The 23,681-nt window shown below is 37.5% G+C and overlaps 1 protein-coding gene across 9 annotated transcripts in view; it reads right to left on the bottom strand.

Moving 5' to 3' along the window:
• The window catches only part of CABIN1 (calcineurin binding protein 1), a 118,653-nt gene that overhangs the window by 51,969 nt on the left and 43,003 nt on the right, over window positions 1-23,681 (bottom strand). For 8 of the 9 annotated variants that reach the window (XM_075769437.1, XM_075769444.1, XM_075769442.1 and 5 more), the window contains 3 exons: window positions 21,608-21,790; window positions 19,607-19,944; window positions 13,144-13,257 (listed from right to left, as the gene is read on the bottom strand). In XM_075769437.1, the coding sequence (XP_075625552.1) occupies window positions 13,144-13,257; window positions 19,607-19,944; window positions 21,608-21,790 (635 nt within the window). The remainder of the gene's footprint in view (window positions 1-13,143; window positions 13,258-19,606; window positions 19,945-21,607; window positions 21,791-23,681) is intronic. The other variant, XM_075769443.1, reaches the window with a different exon arrangement.

Raw genomic sequence — 23,681 nt, 5'->3', positions numbered from 1 at the left:
GCTTTGCTTTACCTTATTGATTTGAGAACATACAGAGGCAGGAAGTTTTATTCTGGCTCAATTATTCACAAAAAGCAAGCAGAGACTTGTCAGATTTTGAAGGGAGAAAAGTGACATACTGAAAAGACAGTGACAAAATAACCCAGAAAATAGGCCTACATGTGAATGGTTTACCTGCCTACCACATTGTCAGAGGAATGCTGTGCCCAGAATACACTGTCTAGGATTTCTAGCAAAGATTTCAGAAAGAAAGCAAACCTCACGGATTACTAATTTACAAAGAAGAAACGCACCCTTCTGCTTAAAATTATTCTCCCCTTTTCTCCCACACTTTGTCAGCAGGGTCACATTGACTGATTGTCTAGATCCCTAGGCTGAGAACCCTCTGGGCATGCAACGTGTGAGGCAGTTAAGTCCTGTCTCTCTGTCTGTCTCCTCCTTTCTTCCCTAATTCAAATCTTTCTGCTTCCTAAGTGCCTGGGTGCCAGGGGGCACAAGCTGAAATCCTAACTTCTATGACATGGTAGCTGATATTTCTGAATTTCAGCATGGGAATGGACTTCCCAAAATTTCTCATCCAGATACTGATGACTTCCAAAGCAGACAAGACTGGTTTTTTGAAATTTCTTCACTTGAAATTCTGTAATGCACCCTAGCAATGCTGAGAACCCACGTTTCCTGATCAGGAGCCACTAGACTTCCTTCAGTTCAAATACACTCACTGCACAGTCCCTCATCAGTGAAGTACAGCAAATACATCTTGAAGCTAATTTCCACTCTTTTGTGATTGGAAATAGCTGCAACAGGACTCAGAAGTATTATTTCATTCTTTTTAGCTTTCATACTTCTCTAAGACATCTGAAAAAACTAATACACTTGAAGAAAGTGCATTAGTATCTCATTGTATTACTTACTATCTTCTCACCAAAATCTTAGGTTTGGAATTCAGTCAGTCACAGGGGTAGTCCTCTAGCCAGTTAGCTACAGTTGAAGATAACATTTCTCTTCTACTAAGATTAGTTTTGTTGCCTACTATATTTAAAAATAACAGTTCTTTAATTTTTTCCCTGCCTTAAAAAGTCTTTGTTCTTCAACATTATAACTGTTCTTTCTCCTAAAATACACATAAACACACACGTGCACGCACACAGAATAAAACTCAAGAAGTCCTTTTACTGTTGCTCATGTTTAATCCCTGTAAGACAAGAATTCACTGCCTGCAGAACCCATTTTACTGATGACAAAGCATTCAGGATGCATTTTTCTATGTGTTTTTCCCCCTGTGTGTATTTCCTTTCTGGGATACACATATGGATCCATTGTGCTTTAAGGACCGCAGACCAGTCATGAAATGGTGAAAAATTTCTTGTTTCTTTCTGTACTATTGTTTGGGGGGTTACTGTTGCAAGGTTAAGATGAAAAACAAACAAAAACCTTTATACAACAACGACCATAATAACTAGGGGTGGCAAAGGCTGAAGAGTAGTGCCATATATAGGAGGAGTTAACTGGTGAATTCTCTCTTACTTAATGTGAAAAAAATATTCACAAATAATTTTTCTTGGTTTGCTGTTCTTGCAAAGCAGCAAGAACATCTCATTATAAAAGACAGGTGGGAGATGCAGTATGTTTACTTCAAGATTTGTGCAAAGGAAGAACTAATAAGGAATAAATGTGCCAATCAAACACCAATTGTTTCATTTTTCATTCTCAGCAACTCTGATACCAAACCAAGACTAGCAATTAATTTCAATTTTCATCATTTTCTAATACTTTTATACCTTAGTGTTTTATTTACAAATCAGATGGAATATTGCTTATTTGCTGTTGCAATTTAAATACTAAAAAAAAAGTTTGGGGTGTTTTGTTTTGTTTTTTTAAATATGGCAAAAGCTTAAGCTTCCAAAATCTCAGTCTTTGTTTTAAATTAGCTTAACTTTCAAAAAATTAGTCTGTATACATAGTTGCATGTTTTACTTGAAATGCTAAAAAACGTTTTTCCTTTATTTTGGTCCCCAAAGCAACATTCACTTTAGTATAATTAATTCAGAAAAATACTTTTGTTCTCTTGTTTATTGGAAAGAAAGTGACAATGAAAATATCCTGACCTAAAACCTGTTGGGAAGTAATTTTCAGTAAGACCTTTAGTACAGAACTGTCAGGCTTCAGGGCAAACAAAGCCAGATGTTTTTCTTTTGAGCTTGCTGGAACAACTACTTCATTACGGGCATGAAAACGTCACCTTTATGTGTCACCAAATATAATTTTTAAAGATTAAGTTTATCCCATTGTCAGTATTCCAGCTTAAAAGTAATTGGAATGTGCATTTTATGTCAACACTTACATTCTTATTCTGAGTATTTTCTCTTACACTACAAAGAAAAAGCTTTCAAAATCACTGCACTGCATTCACATTGAAAGTCTCACCTTTATTGTACAACTATATTGGCCTGTAACCGCTACTTCTTTTTTAAATTTGATTTATGATTCTATTAACATTTTTAAACACTGAACCTGCCACTTAGCTGTGATACACAAATGGATTATAAACATAAAATATGTACTCTGTATTAAGCAGATCAGTCATGAAAGAAGACAGGGTTCAAGTGTCATAGAGTTTGGGACAGCTACACACTCCTTCATGGATGAGCTACACAGACATAAAAGCCTGGCCTATCTTCAGGTTTGTCCTTATTTTTCCTACTGGAAATACTTTAGTCACTTTTAGTATCGCTAGAATAAGTGGAGCTCAGTGGCCCTGAAATATTGAAATTGATAGTTAAACCATTAATTAAGAAAAAATAAGCAACAAACCCCAATACAAACTCTTGAACCCTTAGTGCAGTCTGTCAGGAGGAAAAAATTAGGTATGTGTAAACAGAAATCATTTTAGCTGTTACACCAAGCTCATTAAATTATCTCAAACATCTGAAAGCTTAAGAAAACGCCATTATATTAATGACTCACACTAGTTCCAGTCTACTAAGCAGGAGATCATACTGTAAGTGCTGATGCACAGAGGAAGCAGCTCTGAAGAGATAAAGATTTAAATAGAAAATGACCTGGTAGGACTTTTCAATTCTGTTTTTTATTCTGTGTCAGCAAACTAGCCAGCAAAATTCATAATTCATTCAGAGTAACTGTTGGGAAGTGCTTCAAGTGAAAGGTCTGTGTTTTTTTTCTGATTTTGCTTCCTCTAACCTAAAGAAAAAAAATCAAACAACTTCATAGAAGCCAAATTTGTGAAACTGTTTATAGCCAGGAGGCAAGTAAGCAAACGGTGGAGATGAAGTGTAGGCAACTGAGATGAACAAAGGTCATAAAGCTCCTGGAAATAAGGAACATCCCTTGTTGGATCACAGTAATACATTTGAGTGTTCAGAGGAGCAAGCTAAAATACTGACCACTATGGACTTCACTACTTTGGCTCACCCACTCAATCATATTTTGTTTTAATTCCTTTCAGGAGACTAAGAAAGTCACCTTGTTTAAGTAGTCAACCCTTGCTGTTTCACATAGTAGCTATCACGCAAACTCCAGAAGTGTTCATATTATGCCAGGAAATCCTACCTCCTCCACAGGAGCCAAACAGTCTGGAACAATAACACACTATACAATAATCCACATTTTTACTCCCCTAACTTTAGGAATTTTGCCAAAGATGGAGTACTATTACTCAGACAACTCCTGCTTCAATATCTTCGTCTAAGCTCTGCACAGTGATACTGCAGTCAGCTAGCAAACCATTCATCATACACTAGCTAGTGCGCAACAAAAAAATATGTTCCTACCTACATCATCTGCCATCTTATCTTCTCCATCTTAACCGTTTTAATTTGGCCAATTATATCCTGCTGTAGCCATTAAATTAAAAATATTTATCTATAAATGCTATCCACTTGCACAGAGGTACACACAGACTTGTATCATGCTGCTCTCATCCCACAGTATCCTGTTTTCATTTTTACACTAAGACAATGTATACCCATCAAAAAGACTTAGATCCTTCTGCTGAGAACTGTAATTCCAGGACTATTTCTCATGACACATGCTGCTTTGATAAAATAAAGTTAATTTGACTGTTAATTTTCTTTTTTCTCTAAGGATAAAACTTATTATAAGTCACCATGATGCCAGGTAAATTAAAACCATCAGAGATGCAGAATGAAATTGTGACTGGGTTTCAGAAAGGTAGTGTATGAGCTATTGGTCTGATGGTACCTGGTTTTGTACTCACTCGCTGCCATTTGCCTTCAGAGTGAGATTGGTGTTTTTACACTGACAAGATACAGGAATGAAAAAATCTGTCATACCTGGAATATGGAACAAGCAAGATCAGATACAGGCTGCTATCTACCTCAAAAGCAGTCCTGGAAATATCTACAAAATTAAATATATAGAAGAGGAAACTGCCTTGATTAATGTCACAGAATCCTCTTAACATACAACTGGTAGAAACAGCTCATCAAGAAAAAAACATGCTTCATCTTGGTTATATCACACATAGCTTCACCTAAGAAGGAAGCGTTGAAGAAAATTGCTCTGAGTAGGTCTTGGCTCTGGCTATACATCCATTGAATTTATGTTCCTCAGAGTAATGCTATCAGTTTTAGAACAAAAGGAGGGGGTATTTACAGACAATGAGGTATGACTGCGGACACATACACACTATTTGCCTCTTCGGCACTCTTGTGTGAACTCTGCAGGTTGATATTAAAAGCAGTTATGTGAAAGCTTTCAGTTAGAGGCTGTAGGAATTTGTAGGGGGAAGGAAAATGCTAATGCCAGCTAATTAAAAAGGTTCAATTTTATGTTTTAGATTTGCCTCAGATTCCAAATGTACTTTTTTCTGGTTTTGTTTGCTTTGGTTTGTTTATGCAGCAGTCTACACTGACGTAACCGTTTTTGCCATTTATTTCTATGAGAAAACTAGGATAAATACTTCCATACTAAGAAGCTGCAAAAACCAGTCTGATAACCTGATAGCAGACATACAATAAAAAAATATGTATTTTAAAGGTGATAATCCATAAAAGGTCTTTAAAAGTCGGCTCTCATACTGTATTTAAAAATCTGTTTAGTTTTTAAAAAAGTCCTATTTAGATTTTTTTAAAAGGAAAGAACCTAATCTAAGTTTAACCCCATTAAGTGTCTAAAGGTAGCTCTCCCATCCATATCTGATACACAGCTGGCAGATGGAAAAATCAAATTATGGATTTATTCATTGCACATTTGTAAAAGGACACTCATCACACAGTATTCCAGCAAGCCTGCACCTTTCAAATACTGTTCAAAGTGAGTGAAACCATTGCTGTTAAACTTTTAAGATTCAGTTTTAAAACTGCTTTATGTCCTGTAATGCACTACCAGTTCCATGACAATATCTCTTCTACAAAGCGATATCTTCATTTATTTCAGGGTTATTTGTTCCCTAGCTTACCTTTGTCTAGAAATTTGTCTACTCAAAGGAAGAAACTTTTCCTAGGGAAACAGAATGGAAAAAATAGCTGTTCAATATCAGCTGGCACAAATGACAGTTCAAAACCCCATGCTTGTATCTCCAGGGATTTAGATTTATTGGCATCTTTACTAGCTGGGTCTTGGAAGCCTGCAAAATTAGCCAGAAAGAACAGCATGTATATATTGAGACAGAAAACTCTGTGAACGATGGACATTTTTCACTGATGAGTTCTGTTTTTCCAAGAGGATGGAGTGAAGAACTGTAAATAACATGTTGGGCAGAGGTTGAAAAAGTTATCTAGCTTTTTATAGGCAACTTTAAGACTTCATTGCTTACTGGGTTTTTGGTCTTAATCCAATCACTATGGAAGTGTCACTTGCACAGTTAACTCCTTGCTTACCTTTGTTTTCAGAGTTGGTGTTAAGATTGCGTAAGAGTGAGCACACACGAAAGCAAGCGAGAGAGATCAAGAGAACTCCTTTGTACCTACTAAAGGCATTCTTGCAATTAAAACGTTAGAAAGTCTGGGCAGGAGATATATGAATAGAATTACATTAACTTTGCAAGTAAAAAAAAGGGGGGGGGCAAAGAAGGAAAACAGCTTGTTACTGGCAACTATCAAGGGTAAAGTCAGAAAAAGAAATCATTAATTTTTTAACTCTTACTGTAGAGGCAACTAGTATCACAATTTCCAGCTTCCCCTTCCCCCAATGGAAGTCATTTGCCATGCTAGACAAGACACAACAGTGGAAATTAATATGCTTACTTAACTAAATATGTAGATTATCAAAAAGCTACCTTTTCCACATAGAAAATGTCTGTCTGTTTCAAACATAGACATTAATATCAGTAAATTTAATGGAGTCAGAGAAAACACTAGTTCTCTTCCATATATTCACTTTTATAACATTGACTTTCAGCATGGTTTGAGAGAAGGGCCAGGCTATCACCTCATTATGCATTTTAATGAACCAACTTATCCAAAATTCAAGCGTTCATTAAAAAAAAGTTTCTAGACGTGATGCAAAAATAACCTTGTATATATGAACTACATTTAATCAACGCAAATATGCCTTCCTGAATCTGCAGGCAGACAAGACAGTGATTTTTTCAGCATGAGTGCCTCCATCCTGTGGCTCAATGGACATTCAGTGATGGGTGCTGGGAGCACTGTGCCTGTGACATGGTGCTGCTCCACAGCAGCTGACTGTATTTACAGATTAAGGCATAGGATTATACAATCATTTGGCTCAGAAGGGACTCCTGGAGAGACTCCTGGAGGGTTTTTTATTTATCCCTCAGCAGCTTTTCCACACAAGTATCTCCTCACCACACCAGAAATGGTTTCTTCACAGAGATGAAGAACAATAGCTTGATAATGACATTATTCAGGAATGTAGGAAAAGCTATGAAATACTAGTTAAAATTACCAAGGAAGCAAGCCAGGCAGGCAGCATGTTAGCTCAAACTTATCCCCAATGCAGAACAGCAAGGTCTCTGTTATCTCTTCTGAAGGAGAGATACTGGATGACCTGTACAGCCTTGGCTCGCACACGCGCAGGTTCCCAGCAGCATAGTGCCCCCTAACAGCACACTGCTGACAGTCCTAGTTTCTAAATTGTCAAACCATTTTATAAAGTAGCTTGCTCTTCCTAGCACATGAAGAAAATATGTAGCAGGGAGATGTCTTTTACTTAACATCTGAAGACTTCATAGTCAGTAGGAAAGCTGGCAGTAAGAATCTGCATTTACTGAACCACACTTACATAAAGCAGAAAGCTCGCTCTTTCAGGGCCTATTTCCTGCAGAGTGAAAACACAGGTATTTCATGGCTACAATATGGCCATCTCCCGAAGAGATTAAAATCAATTCTATCTTTTAAAGTAGGTACGGATTTAACCATCCTCTAACCTATTAAATAGTACTAAGTCTAATAACTTGTTTCAACCATTATCTAGTTGCTGGAATCAAAAAGGTGTTTTGATCTTGTTTGGTTTTTTTAAATGATTCCTTTATGATTTCTGTTCCCTTCTGGTTGCATAAAAATGGCATCCAAAATGCTCAGAAGCAAGAAGGGCAAAACTGAATAACTAAACATTTGTGATTTCTGGGAGGTCACTTGTGATTTCATTTATTTTTAATTTTCTAAAACTTCAGTTGGCATCCTCTCATACTCATTTTCACATAGAGTGTTAGAAGCGCTAAAAAGACCAACATTTTTTCAAAAAGTTGCAACCAAATCATGATCAACCATTAATTCTCTTAGAGCCCCCATACATGATTAAACCCAAACTCTCACCACACTGAGACACAATCTCAACTTACATGGATGCACAGTAAGTTTCTTGAAGTTTCCTCCCCTTTCCCCCAGTCTGATTCAAATGGCACTATTTTTTCTCAGAAGACTCATGTTCCACATAGCAGATGTCTAGGAGCTGGAAGCATACTTGCCAACCAAAGAGACACACACCATCTATAAGCAGGAGGAGAGTAACCCAGATCCATCACCAGCCAAGGACAGGAAGGAAAGCAGAGCAGTAGAAGTTCTAGGAAAGTGATTTTAGTCTGCTGCTGCCTCCAGTTTCAGGCTTTTCCAGTACATGGTAGGAAACAGCAAACCTGAGGCTTCAGTTAAGTTGCCACAATCAGCCTTGAAGAGCTGCCCTGGCCCTGCGTGGTATTTGGGGGTTCTTCAGGTCAACAGTAGTAGAAATCTCAGAATCAGCAGAACGTCTAGAATAGGTTCAGATCATCCTAATGGATTTCCCTCCTCCCTTAAATGATACATAGCCAGTTAGCTCTAACAGAGACATTAAATTCTGTAATTAATGTTTCATTTCAATTCAACTCATGGGAATCGTTAATGCTGAGGTCACACTTTAGGAGCTGGGACAGAAATAAAAGAAGGCTGTATCAAATCAAAGGAAAATCCCATATACTCACTCAGTGTCACATTTCTGACTGGTAATGTATGTCTAAGGGAAGGCATAAAAACAATTGAGGCTTATTATGAAACTTCTTTGATATAACTGCCCAACTTCTGGGAAAGCTGAGGCATGCTGCTTTCCCCCTTCCCATCCCCAAACAGTCCCCTATATTAGGGGCTTCATAACAACCTTCTTTCCTACATCTCAAATTCACCTGTATAGCTCTAGCTGTACAGAATCCCAAACCAGAGTCAGCTCTTGCACCCTGCTCTCCTTTTCAAAATCGACTTTCCTCTGCTAAGACAGAGAGACATAATTCTAAACCTCAAACACAACGAGGGAAAGAACCTGCTACACAGGTAGAGTAACAGAGAAAGTACCCGCTGGTTATCACCATGCTATAAGAAGAACTACTTCCAGAAACTTGCAGCACCAAACTTAGACTTTGTTCTTCAACTGCTAAGTGGCCAGAACTTGCAGTTCTGCACAGAAGAGGTGTCCTGCCAGTGCCCAGTCACACCTGGTATGAACAATGCCAAATTAAACCGAAATCACTGCTATCTTATCAGCTTCTGGCTCCCAGTGGATGCTGCTACCTTAATTTGACCCTGCTTACTCAGATCACAGAATGAAGAGCTTCAGGGATACAGCAGAGAATAAACGTACTGCGTTGCTTTTGGAATTAAAAATAGAAAATTATCCCTAGCAGTTTGCGGCAAGACTTCATGCACGTGAATGTCTGCATTATAGCATATTGTGTGCATGCACAGCATTTGTATGTGGGGAACAGTTACCAAAGATGGACATCAAGATCTTTATTACAACAGATTATTATTACCACAGAAGATGTGCCAGGAAAATACAAACACTGTATATTAAACCATATGGAGAACTTATTGGTACACTGAGCTGAACTATCAAAACACTTCTTCCACAATCTCCACCCACTCACAGACTGATGAATACCCATCATCTGTGCACAAACTTTGTTTTATTAATAGTGGCAAGAAATCCGAATATATCTAAAAAGTGCTCTACTATATAAAGCACTGGTTTGGGATTATTTTTTTTTCCTTCTGGTGAATTAATTTCTAATTTAGTTACTATAGAAACCATCCTGGAGCCCTCCTTAAAAAAAAATGAAAAAAAAATCTGTCTATATATTTACACATACAGAGATAAAGAAGACGACAAAAGCTGGAGTGTACCTGTACATGCAGGTTATAGTGAAATGTGTAACTGGCCAAAAAAAAAAAAAAAGACTTGGTGTTCATTTATAGGAACACAGCTAAAACTCCTGCAAGTCTAACTGCAATAATCATTCATACAATGATCGCTATCTCTAGTGGGGCTGTGAATGTGCAAAACCCTCTGATCCTAGAAATTCAGTGCCATTCTCTTCTGTTTGGGAAACACATAGGTACAATAATGCAGTAAGCATTTTTTTTTCTTAGAACTGAAAAAGGGAAGTTCTGTACATCCTGACATTATTCTAACATGTCAAATGAGAAGAAATCAGGGCTAAGTGAACATTCCTTTTTTGCTCATTCTGAAGGCAGTAAAAAAATAATTCAAAGAGATTTCAGTTGCAGCTGAGTGACAGCTAACAAATTAGACAACAGACCGTGACACACAGATTCAGACCAGCAGTTCTGCAGTAAAATTTAACAGGAGACAGCTTTACCCAGGTTTGTTTATTTTCATACAGTGGCGTCATAAACATTTCATAAATAATTCTACTAGGAGTATGCATGATTTATAAAATGTCTGGGAGGAGCAGGCTAGCACAGTCCCTACTTGTCTTTGAGCTGCTAGCTTTCTCTCTTGCACACTGTTGTTTGTACTTGTAAAATTGAGTCAGCTATAATTTCAACAACCCTGAATCTTCTGTACAAGATATTAAAAACACTAGTGATACTTGCTCCAGGAGAAAAAGGTATTTCAATAGTAAAGTATCTACAGAAAGCCACTCAGACATTCATTTAATTCTTTTGTATTATGAAGGCCAAAGAGTTCTCCAAAATAAACCCAAATGCATTTCATGCAAGCAAGTAAACACTTTAGGTAAAGTGTTTCTGTTGAAAATAACCCTCGAGGACATTAATAAGCTTAGAAAATCTTAAGGTTGGCCATTTAATTTCTAAGATTAGATGCGACTACTTACTTTTGTAGAGCTCTATAATTTCTGTTTTATCACCCAAGTCTGTACATGAAGACACTAGCTGGGACAGTGGGCTGTAACACCATCTGTATGCAACGGATGACACACAAGTCTGTATTCTGAGCGCTGACCCAGATGGTGCAGTACATTTGCTTACCCACTGCACGGCTAGGAGCTTTGCACAAGAACAAACTAGTTGAGGTTTAACCCAGACAAGGTCAACACAGTGTTGAGAGATTTCTTTCCAAGTTGTTCGCAGATTTAGGTTTGTCCAATTCTGGAATGTCAGATGACACTAACAGCTTTTTTTTCACGGGCACTTGTAGCCATTTCTCTCGCGGATCTGGATTTTCTCACTGTGCTATGTCTGTGTCATCTGTACTGGATTACTGCCACGTTTCACACAGAGTGTTACTTAAAGAGGATTTTGAAAATATAGCTGGGTAGAAAGTGAGACCACCAAAATATTTGATCATGCTAAACTTGTAATGTACGATGTACCTGTTAACAGCAAAACTAACCTACATGCATGCAGGAATAAGTCAAGATGTCAGCACTGATTGACAAAGGCCTCAACAAGTTGTTTTGTGGTCTGAAGCACTCCATGTGCTAGTTACACTACTATAGCTGAGACACACTGGAGTTGAGTCCCCAAACTAAGATTTCTCAAGCCAGGAGGCAGAGGTCTATGTGGAGAACTCTTGACTAACATTGTCTTTATCTGTTAGCAGACCTAAGTTCAAGCTGAGAACATCATTTTCACACATGTTCTCTCTTTTCAAACAGTATTGCTGATATAGTGCACTGGGCTAGTATATACATTTTGTTGAAGGTTATCTTTTACTACAAAGTTTATTTATTTTTTTTATTAAACAAAATTAATAATGTTAAGTTATGGGAATTAAGTTTTTGTTGATTTACAAAATAGAATTATTATACAGCTGTCTAGTATCTATACCTGCACTTTTCATCCTTCAGAGTGTAAAAAGATCAATATGCGGAATAAGGAATGATTGTTTTTTGAAATAATGTTGGAGACATCCACCTAGGGATACAATGGAATCTACTTTTAAATTAAATTATCTACCACTAGTATTCAAAAACTAGACCTGATTTAGGTCAACCACTGATCTCTCTAAATGTGGTAATTCACATTTTCAAGTAGAAACATTCCCTACACTCCGTTCCCTACTGCTCATATTCCTCATACATGACAACATAGATACTCTTGACACTTAACCCCGCAATGATGAACAAGTCAGCCTTGATCATGCAAAGTTCACACTTGACTTAAAGCATGTTGAATAATTTCATCAAGAATACTTGTGTTAGCTGGATCTGAGCCAAAGTATTTAGCAGCTTGAAAAGTTAATCACACTGCAGGATTCTTGTACGGGAAGCAGGCAGATATTGTAGGGAAATAACCAGAACAAAGCCATATAGTCATCAATCAGGTCACAAGTGTTTGGTCTATACCCTATAAGGCTGACAGATTTGTTAATCAAAACTTCTATCCAGAAAGATGGAATGACATAGAAGTTCTTTTTGCAAACTGATCCATGATAAAATTTTAAACCACTGTGAGTATTCCTTAGTTGTTCAACCCAGCTGAGGGATTATAATCAGAGAAGAGGTTCATTGCACAAAGGTGCTAATTAACACAACATACAGCAAAAATGAACATACATGTTAACAGATACAAAATGGAAATAAATTTCACAATTAAAATATTAAAATAGAAGCACCAGATGGGAAAGCAGAGACATAAAATTGTCACTGCAATCACAGGCAACCATGTAACAGAAACACAGTCCAGAAAGACAGAGTGTTTCCAGGTTCTTGCCACACATACCAAGCCACAAAACAGCTACAGAATCCTATCACAAAAGAGCAGAAGGCACAAAAAAACTAGAACATACGATAGAAAAGCCAGAGATACTGCTGAAAACAACAGCAATGCGTTAAGTCACAATCACAGCAGGGAATTTGATAGATAAATGCTCATGTAAGTCTCAGAAGTATCCTGTGTCACTGAGAGGCACAGACACCCCTGTGGACTAGAAGATTTCACAGACATGGACAGTCAATACGACAGTGTTGCTGCTACACCAGGACTTGGCAATACTCTTTCTGCTAAGCTACACTAAAAAGGCTGAATACAAGAAAGTTCCTTCCAACTCCAGAGATTTCTTAGAGCATCTAGCACTATTATTTTGTCATGAGAAGTGCAAGTCTAGTTAAGAAACAGTAAACAAGAGGATAATTAAGATGAACAGAATTAGAATTTTTATAGAGGGTTCAACCACCAAGTATATGGTTAATGATCCATAACTGAGAAATGTTGGGGCTTCTCTCCCCACATTTTCAAGCTCATCAGAAATAATCCTTCTAATGTGGTTCCCTTCAAGAAGGGAGAATCCCAGTAAATATCTCTATAATACAATTCTGCCTTTCCTTTAGCTGCTCATGGCTTGTTTAATATGCCTTTGCCGAATTTCACATTACCATCTGTTCACAAACCTTTTAAATGAGAAACAGGTGTTAAAATGATGGCTGAGAACGTATGGGTGTGTTTATCAGCTGTATAAACTTACATTGAAGAAGTTTGTCTTGTTCCTCTCGCAGAAGAGGCCCTGTGCAGGCATGTGCTTCAGCTGCTGCCAGGGGACCCCGCTGCCCAGCAGCACGTCACGGGCCCAATGCAGGTTCTGTGGACGAAACAGGGCAGGTGAGTTGCAGGCAGGGGACATAAATGCCACCACAGGTACACGTACAAAGCACTCGCTTGCTTTTATTTATTAACCTGCATTATCATTTCTCATTTTCCAGGTAGCTGCTATTCCGACAGTATTTGTAGAGGCATGTGACTTGGGGAAGCCATCCCTCAGGAGAGGGAAGCCATCTTGCCTCTCACAGCAAACATCCAGACTGATCTGCCTTAGCAGAGGGGTTAGTCATTCCCCTACAGCTGCTGAATCCAGCCTCATATCATCAAGTTTTGCTTTCTTTCCTTTTTAAAAAAATTATCATTAAAAAAACCCTCCAAAAATACCACAACTTCATTTCATTGAGATCCACCTTCCATCTCCTGTCACCAACAGAAACCTGAACTTCAGGTATACTTAAAGCATCTTAATTTTTTGTTAAAAGTTGAATTTTAATGCTCAATATAAAATAATTTATATATAAACAGATAAAGTTTCTCAGCGAACAGTGGAACTCACTGTTCTGGGTATCCTGGAGCCTTCCTCCACACACCGGGCCCCTTGCTGCCTCCTTGTCCCTTGTTTCTCCTCAGGCAGTCTCTGGTAGCTGCCCCTCAGCCCCTCCTAGGGCTACCTACCTGCAGGGATACCCACCAGCACCCAGGCTTCACAGAAAAGACAACCTTTAGGCTTAAACCACAGCCTTCTTTTAGTGGGGTGGTGAATTCAGGCCTTTTACCTCTACCCAGCCATTTTCCTCCATGTAATTTTACTTAACCTCTCTGTAAAATTACATGCCTGTCATCAAATTTCATTAATAGTGCTCAATGAGTTAGCAAGAAAGTATCAGTAGGAGACTAAATGATAGACAACAATCAAATATTCATAAAGGCACTACCCCTCTAAGAGTTCAATGCACCAACATCTCTCGTGTAGTTGAGAACCAGGGACAGCTGTTGGCTCCAGGCAAAACATTACTAACAGATGGGACAATCATTAATTGTAAGGTCTCACTGACAGAGGTTTTGCTTAACTTCATTTTTTTCTTTCAGTACTAGAATGTAGCATTCAAGTCACATTATACCGGCTTTTTTACAGACAACTTCACTGCAGAGCAGATAAAAGAAAGAGGAAGATATTTGGTTCATAGAGACAAATCAGAATGTTGAATTCTGATTTGTTTTCTGTGAGCTGGAGATATGCTTCTGTGAATTATAAATTTGATTAAATCATGTCCATCCAAGAAGTACATTCCAGGTGTAATATCTTTTTTTTGGGGGGGAAGGAGGGGGTGCATTATTAGCAAAATTCTTAGCCTGTTTTCCTGATTATTTTCTTTACAAGACTCTGGCAAAACAGTGCGTGCTTAATGTAAGTGCTTTTGTCCTAATGACACTAATCATGCAGAAATCTCCAATGTCTTATCAGAATTGGAGCATTCCCTCTAGCAAAATGCTGGTTACAGATTCATGTGCAAAAGAGCTGAACATTGGAAATACTAATCAGATATTTATGGATGTCAAAGATACTTCATTCAGAGAGCTGATACAGGTACTTATACAGGACTTTTATGATTACAGTGTACAACAGTTGAGGGGATTTGGATAACTTTCATTTAGTATGGGACAAATACATGTTCGCTCATAAATATCACAAGGTACTTTCTAGCTAGTCAGGGGAACCAGTAAATTAAATTATTATCACTGAGTGTCAAATTTAATTAAGACTGAAGAAAGCAAAGTATGTAACCTTAACTGTATACTAACTTTTTCCTACAGTACTTCTTTTGTAATATGTATTTCTGTAATCCTATTAACCTAAGCCTGCAAAATACTTTGAAATACATACAGAAGAAAATACAACACAGAAAAAAAAAATCCCTACAAAAATCTGGTCTTCCATGAAAGTCATTCTGTTTTGAATAAAATCAGAATCCAGCAAAAATAAGCTTATCATAACGCCCAAGATCCAAGCACATAAATGCTTTACTTTATGCCAATCATAGTCATCAGAAACATAAGTAAATTCCAAGTGTGAAAATGTAGTTAAAAAATTGCCTAATGTGTGGCAATCTGCATCTTACAGTTAAAACTATCACATAAAAATTAAAGGAAAACAAAATCCTTAAGAAAGTTACCAACATAGCTTAAATATAAAAATCCCAGACTAAGCAAATTATAGCTATGGATGTATTCCTGAATCTAAGTTTTATGATGAAAATGTTATGAGATCATTAAATGCAGCGTCATGCTCTGGTGATCTGCTCTGCACATTAAACTGACCATCCACAGGCATGTAGTTGGTACATATAATTCATAGGCTTTTATTGAACAAGATGATGACAGTAACCTAGCTAGGAGGAAAAAAGATCATTCAGACAAATGGGGCAATTACATGGTAACTTCACACAATCAAAACTAATAGGAATAAAAGATGTAGTTACAGATTTTCCACTACTCTTCTCCTTAAATCAGCATGATCAGTTATTCCCAGTAAATTTGCCTGAGCAGGTCTCAACTCATTAGATTTCACAGAGTCTGCTCTGCTTAGTTTTTAGCTGATGAAGTTATTAGGAGTGGGTAAAGGGATCCAGGACATAGCAAAAAGGATTTATTCTTCCTGGCACACTGCTTGCCAGTCTGAAATGCTGGATTTAGCTGTCTGACTCAGGGCAATTATGAAGTGCTCTTTCCAGTTCAGCTGTTGCCTCCCACATCTTCATCACCCCAAGATTCAAAGACAAGATGATTGACAGGGTACAATAACTTGTAAAAAAGTTTACCAGCATTGTTAAAGTGGAAAAGAAAATCTCTCATGGTCAACCAAGTGGAAGTCTGAGTCACCTGAGATGGATACTCCTTAACTCAATGGTGTCAGAAGCCACCTTTAACTAACTTGGAAACTCCATGAGGTGTTGCTGAGAGGTGTACAAAACATCCTACTACACCTCAATCCTTCCTTCTGTTTTCTTTGATAGTCTGTTAGAAGGCTTTGTGTCAAATAAATCCTAGTGCTACTGCATCAAATAAAAGCAAAATAAAAAGACTATTGATCTTGACGGGTACTCTTTTCAATGAGCTGTTATTAGCAAACTGTTGCTACTTGAAATGCTTACATCTATTATGCTTACAGATTATACCTGTCTCTAAGTATATATTAAACCTACGTATGTATAATCTTGTAATTTTTACATGCATGTATTATGCCTTGTTTGACTAAATTGTCACGCTACTGACATTATGTTATACCTGACAATTTTCCCATTAACGGCTCTGTAAATAATGGACATAAGAGAAGATACAAACTTAAAAACACTAAATCATCCAAGCAATCCCTGTGAGCAGAATCTTCCAGGATTTAGAGTATTTTCTATTTCAAGATAAAAAAAGTACGTAAGTAAATATTTTTATTTCCTGACAATCTGCTGGTTGCAGTGTATTACACACTGATCCATAAGGACCATAAGGCAAATACTTCTCACAAAACTTTTTAGTTATACTGATGAACAGCATCTTGCCAAGTCCTATCTTCTCCTTCCAAACTGTGCCAACACTCATCAAAGGATGAAGACTTTACTTCAAGACGGAGACAAGGTGAATTGGAAACTACAACTACTGCCCAAGCTGGCAATGAAGTAATTTCTGAAAATTCATCCTGGCTTTCCTGCATGTTTCTTCCAACAAAAACCAGCTATGTACAAATTTGCTGTGATAACAGAATAAAGCAAAGAGAAATAGCCTCCAAGTAGTAAGCAGGATTTTGCAGGGGAAAAAAACCCCAGAACACGTAGCCAAACAAAATGTTGAAAGATTTTGAAAAGGATGTTAAAAAAAGCACTCAACTATTTTTACTAATCTCACAACAGCAACACTGGTAATACTGTAAAATGGGAAAAAACAGATTGCATATGGAAGACTTGTTTTTCTATGCACTGTGGAGACCTGCCAATCCTCTCCTTTCCCAGCCAACCATGAATTTTGGCCATCAGTCTAAATTCTTCATACAAATTCCTGGCACTAGGACATAAATACTGAATTTTCCAAGATGGTTATATGCATTTAAAAATTAATTTCAGCTTTCTAAAATTTACCAGTACTCTGCCCCCAGAGCAACTCAACCTGCTGTAATTTCTCCCATTTTTTAAATCAGGCTTATCATCAGTATATCTAAGCATACTTCTCACTCCACTTATTGCTGAAAATGCATAGATGTGTTTTGTGGTTTAAGTTTGTTCAGGAATACAACTCCCACTAAAGACATATTAGTGCACCATTAAAACACAGACATTTGACATTGTTCTACAAAAGAACCTGAATGAGTCAAAGAAAGAAAATTACAATCTCATGAAAGTATGTAGTATAAACATATCAGTAGGAAGACTTTTTTTTTTTTTTGCAGTGTTGTGCACAAATGCAATTGCTCACCACATGCAGAAGGAAAAAAACCCCCGATGCCCAGTCTGTTTCTGAGCAGCAATCCCCCCTCCCAGCTCGCTTCCCCAGTTCTATCTGGAGCATGATGTTCTATGGCAGGGAATATCCCTTTGGCCAGTCTGGGTCAGCTGCCCTGGCTGTGCTCTCCCAGCTTCTTCTGCACCTGGCAGGCCCTGGGAAGCTGAAAAGTCCTTGACTTAATGTAGACACCACAACTACCTAGCAACAACTACAAACATCATTGTGTTATCAACATTATTCTCATCCTAAACCCAAAACAAAACACTATACCAGCTACTAGAAAGAAAATTAACTCTATCCCAGCCGAAACCAGGACAGTTATGCAGAGAAGTAATAAAAAAGGATGGTGAAACCCAAGCATGCTGGTTGAAGCCGACATGGTAACTACTAGGCTCAAACAGGCAGGATTCAAATTTTCTGAGTTCCAAGAGGAGACAGATTTAGACAACGCTGTGTATGTCATACAGAAAAACATTACAAATCACTAAGTTGATATTAATATAGGGAGAGAGATACAAAAAGCAAAAGAGACAGCTTCATCAGGAAAAAAAATAGAAGAAAATATTTTGCAAGTAGTTCCTCAGGCAAGGACGTGCTATTTGAACCAATAAATTGAAAACAGGCAGCCTTTTTTTGTTGAATGTTGATACAAAATCATTTGTCAGCAACAGTAATGACAGATTGCAGGAATCTATGGCTCCTATTAATGATTAGCTCCATGGAAAAATTAACAACTGTCACATACAAACAGCATAAGAATGTTTTCAAAACAAGCAATCTTTTTAAAAAATGGTAATATTTTTCTGGATAATCACTGTACAGCCAAATGGAATATTCATCATCTTTCAGTAGATTGCTAAGACATGCTACTGCTCAATTCACAGCAGTACTGTTAATATGATTTCTACTATGAGGCAAGGGGTATAATTTGTTTCCATTCCCCTCCCTAATATTCACACAAGCTGCAGTACTGGTTGGAAGAGAATTCAGGAAGCCATGCAGTGCAGCATATGACATAACACAAGACTTCTAAATACAAAATCTGTGAGTTCAAACCTTGAGTATGACAATTAGTGAAATAACTCTGGTGATTTCAACCTACGATTCATACACATTTTACTAACTGATACTTCAGAAAGACAAAGGATTATAACAACAGAAGTATGCAGAAGTAAAATAAAGAATGACATAATTTTAAAACCAAAACAATGATAATTCATAGTGGAAGGCTTTTGAAATTAATTTTATTATGAAGAACATGCAAGGCTCATGCTGAAGAAAGCAAGTTATTTTGCCCTCACCTCAAATAGGAACTGATACTACTACAGTCACCAAGACATTGCTATTCCTGTTTAATCCAAAATCACCAGCTCATTAGCAGTAGGATCTCTGACTTTCACTCAGTGATTTCTAAACAGCAAATAATTTTGTCTTTCTGAAGATGACCTCTATGCGCTAACAGTAGGAAAATTTTCATTCTACAAAGACCCAAGATAACCAGAAAATCTGTGTCACATAATGTGTTTACACCAATACTGATGAATTTCTGCTTCCAAGTCACTTTTGAGTCCACTTATTCAGTAAAATAAACAATTGCTGTCATTTTTACGAGAACATCTTAATTTATGTGACATATCTAAAAGGTAATTCACTACTGAATGACAAAAAATTACTTAGTTCAGTAACAAAAAAAGAAATTTTCAACTCAACAGGCCTCACACACATGAATTAGACAATCTAGGAGCTGAAGACTTCCCAAAGCATAGTTCCAAACCAAACTGCCTTAAACAAACTTATCTGCTGTATTTTGACACTGAGACTTCTGAATTGGCACAAAAGACAATATAGTTTGTTTACTCGGGCAATAAACACAGCTACTGTATCAGCGGTCTACTCACCTTGTGTGTTTTGCTGTATGTGTACAGATACGCCAATCTGTAGAGGCTCTTGTAGTGCTGGGGAAAGCGGCTGAGACACAAACAGAAGGAGGCAATACACTGCTCTGTCAGGAACTTCCGCTGTTCCTCAAGGTCTGCTGGAAGACCGTGAGGAAATTCAGATGCATCTCCACAAGGTTCAGCTTTCTTTTTGCAGTCCCACTGTGAGGGTGGGGGGATTGCAACTTTGATGGGATTGCCAGAAGCAGACTGAGGATCCACCAGAATTTTTTGGCCTGTAGGTTCAGCAAGATGGTAAGATTCTGAGCTCTCCAGCAGCTCTTCTGACTTTCCTGTAACTAGAACATTAAGAGCAGACAAAAGTGACAATGAGAATTACAAAATGGCAAATGAAATACACAAAATAACAAAAATTAAATATAACAAATTGTAATCCCTTTCTTTGTTAAAGCATAGACAGAATTATTGAGTGGATCCTGAAAAAATTATGACTATTCCTGATGTTTAATGAATAAGTAATCTTCGGCTCATTAACAGACAGAGCCACACACTCATATCTCCATTTGGATTTTTTCCCTGAGCAATAGTGAGAATTCAGCGCACCTTACACAATGCAGGATTTCATATACTGTTGGAAGATGGGGGGGGGGAGGAGGGAACATGACAAAATAAAAGTGTAAATTCAGTAAAATTCTATTGCAAAGAAAGGGAACAGGAACAGAAAATTAAAATCATCCTGCCAAGTGAAATGTATTATTCTTAACAATCTATGTAGAACACCACAATTCCAGAATACAATTTATGCTCGGACAGAATGATTAGCAGCAGCTAACCTGGCCTTCTGGATAATGCAGGACCCTCAGATCCATCTAAATATTTTTGCAATTAACTTGGTAACTCATAGTTCAATCGACCCATCTTTTCTTGAAGGATACCAAATATTCCTTCAGAAAACATCTGTGACAGTGGGAGTTTCCATATTTACCTGTTAGGTAATCATTATTGCTAAAAACATGCATGGCTACATGCAGATTAATTCCTTTAACTTTGATTTTAGTCATGGAAGTTTACTGTGTCTTTGTCTTTGCTAGGATAAAGAGCATCTTACATTAGATCTTATCTCCTAGCAGGCTAGAGATACACTAAAGTATACTTCATCCTTAAGCATGAAGCTGCTGCTTAACTTTTTCTCCATTTGCTTGGACAATCTAAGTACCCTTTATAATTTTACTCTACAGATAGCTTTGTGGAAACATACAACATTTGTTCTAATAAATGTCAGTAATGTACAACATTCTGGTTCCACAAGCCGGAAAGGTGGGCAAAATTTATGCATTGGTCTTGTTTGTCTTTCCCCACTGAAGTCCAGCCTCTCTATCTACTGCCACATGCAGTACAAACTGTACAAACATCAGACAACAGGAAATTCCACCTAATGGATTTTCAAACAATTTTTCCAGTGGAATACAGAACACTTAGTACTATTAAATATGGAAAAGTTTGGTAGAGAGAAATTCCATTTCTCCACTGAAATAAAGTATCCAGTGAAATACAACATCTAATTCCACTACTTGTGCTCTTCTATCTACTGAGCATCAAGCTGCTACTAGGCCGGAACAAAAAGGGCATCTATACCTGGGGAAAAGAAAAAATGTTTTGTTTGAGATTATCTTCAAATAACTACTCCTTAAATTATTTAGAGATTTTGAAACATTGAAGAGTAAGTAACAACCTAAAAAGAAGGCAAACCAGCCAAAGGGCCACCACAGACAGCAGTTTATCCTTATTGTCTTCATAAACGGTTTAACAGGTAGTACAAATTGGGATGATGGCCACATAAGCAAAGCACAGTTCTAATTTTAAGCTACACACATACATGCAGCAATAACACCTAGTTAAAATTTTCAGTCACAGTGTGGCATGTTTCAGTGCTTCTGCATGCCAGAAGAAACATTTTAATGAGAATATACCAGCTGACATTATCTACTGAATCGGGCATACTCTTTTCTTCTGTAGATCCCAGGGTCTCTTTGCTAGTCATCAGTGTATCAGCACAGGTAGTAGAAATTTTCTTCTCTGTGTAAGTCTTCCTCAGGCTGTCTTGAGAACTGGCAGGCTCATTAAACATATCCTGTGTGGAACTGGAGTCAGAGAGCACCGCTGCAGTGCTATCCTGACTCCTCTCTGCAAAAGAGATAAAGAAGGAATGTACCACTTCTTACTCAACAAGCTGTTACTTACAGCTTGGTAACCGTAAAAGCAGACTGCAGCCACTCTGCAAACCTCTTACAAGTGCAATACAGGATCCTTAACAACCACCAATTCTGTTGTCTAAAATGTATTTATTTTAAGTTGTCTACTTCAACTTATCATTTTCATCTCACCTCTTTGTGCTAAGAAATTAAAACCCCAGTCTTGTTTCATTAAGTAGTATTTAACACTAATGTAATAGAGAGCTCCCTGCCCCACCATGTTTTTTCCTAGAATATAATCCCTGGAATTTCATTCAAAAGCAATGATGCTCAACTTTGAAAAGCAGTTAGGCTGAGGACACAATATTTCAGCTAGTATGGTTCTATAAAATTTCCTGGGTTTACTGTGCCATAGACTTTGAAAAGCACCCAGTATAATTTTGAGTCTGACACAAGCAAAGCTCAATTGACAAGAGAAAACCATGAACAACAATACTGGTAAAAATTAAGTCATGAAGGATAGAAAAATCAGTACCATTAGAGGGCAAAGACTTGCAGGAGTGATCACTGATGCCATCTATCCTGCAGGTGTTAGGTGCTGTTCACCAAATGTTCTGAAAGGTGATTTGATACAGCAAATAAACAACCCATCAAAGAACTAGGTCTAAGATAGACAGGAAAACTCTTGGGCTTCAAGGCAGTAGACAAAAGACTCGGAGAAGTGACTTTGCCTTGACAGAGTGGAGTACTATACGTTGGCTGCTGACTATATTACAGTCATAACTAAGTTGTTAATCTGCTGGTAGCTGTTACAGCATGGGAAGAGCTGTACAGGATTGTGACTTTATCACGGGGATAAAATTCACACCTCAGAACAAACAGGCAAGTGAAAACCTTCTGCCTATGTCTGAAATCTGATATATCCTAAGTTCTTCTATATCATGGGTTATCAGACGCAACCCTGCATGACTAAAAAATGCAGCTTAGTATCTCCAACAGAAAGATGGATGCATGTTCCCACCGAGATGGGAAACTGGCATTTTTCTGTAATATGGTGCCAATGTAATTCAGTGTCCAACACAAAATTCTGATACAGGCAATTCTCTCTCAATCTGTAGCCTAAAAGATTAATTTCCAGTTTCTGCTTAAGATACAAGAATAGCTTAACCAAGAGGCATGTTACATCCATTGTCTAGGTAGTTCCACTGCATTCTTATTCATTAATTTTCTTGATAAGATCAAGAAAGAAAATTAAAAAAAGCAAAAGTCCTTGCGTTGAGATGAGCTGATAATTTCTTCTGTTCCATCCGAACTGCACTTGTCCAGGAGAGAGCTAAGGGCCTCCAATGAATTTATTTTATTGAGATAAATCCCTCTGCAGACCTTCAGCTTGTAGATCAGGTTCTGCTTATTAGGATTCCAACAAATTTAAACCAAATTTGATGCACTCTGTAGGCTTTTTGCTACCACACAAAAAAATCCTTCCCTTTCAGTGAACAGATCTTGAAAAAGAATGAGGGAAGAATATTTGCTTCCTAATTGGAAGTTATATAGCTAGTTAATGATGACAAGTTTTATACAGAAAGAATATAATTATAAAGAATGCAAAGAGAAGGATTCTGAAGAGAGGTCAGTCAAGCTTTAAATGACTCATTCATAAAGCTTTAATAACCTTCTGTGGTACAAATGGATACTATTGAACTCCCAGTTGGCATCAGGAAAAACATTTACAGTAGCTCCCTTGATTTTTATTTTTTTTTTAAGCAAGTTTCTGCATCTGCAGCAAAGAGATCAAATTATTCATCTAAGGAAGAAAAATAATTGCAAATTTCCAAATGTTGCCATAAGCCTGGAGGTGGGGGTGGGGGTTATGACAGATGAGG

This window comes from Balearica regulorum, chromosome 17, assembly GCF_011004875.1.
Source record: "Balearica regulorum gibbericeps isolate bBalReg1 chromosome 17, bBalReg1.pri, whole genome shotgun sequence".
Lineage (NCBI taxonomy): Eukaryota > Metazoa > Chordata > Aves > Gruiformes > Gruidae > Balearica > Balearica regulorum.
The sequence above is the reverse complement of the archived record's forward strand: the minus strand, read 5'-3'. Positions and strand labels throughout refer to the sequence as shown.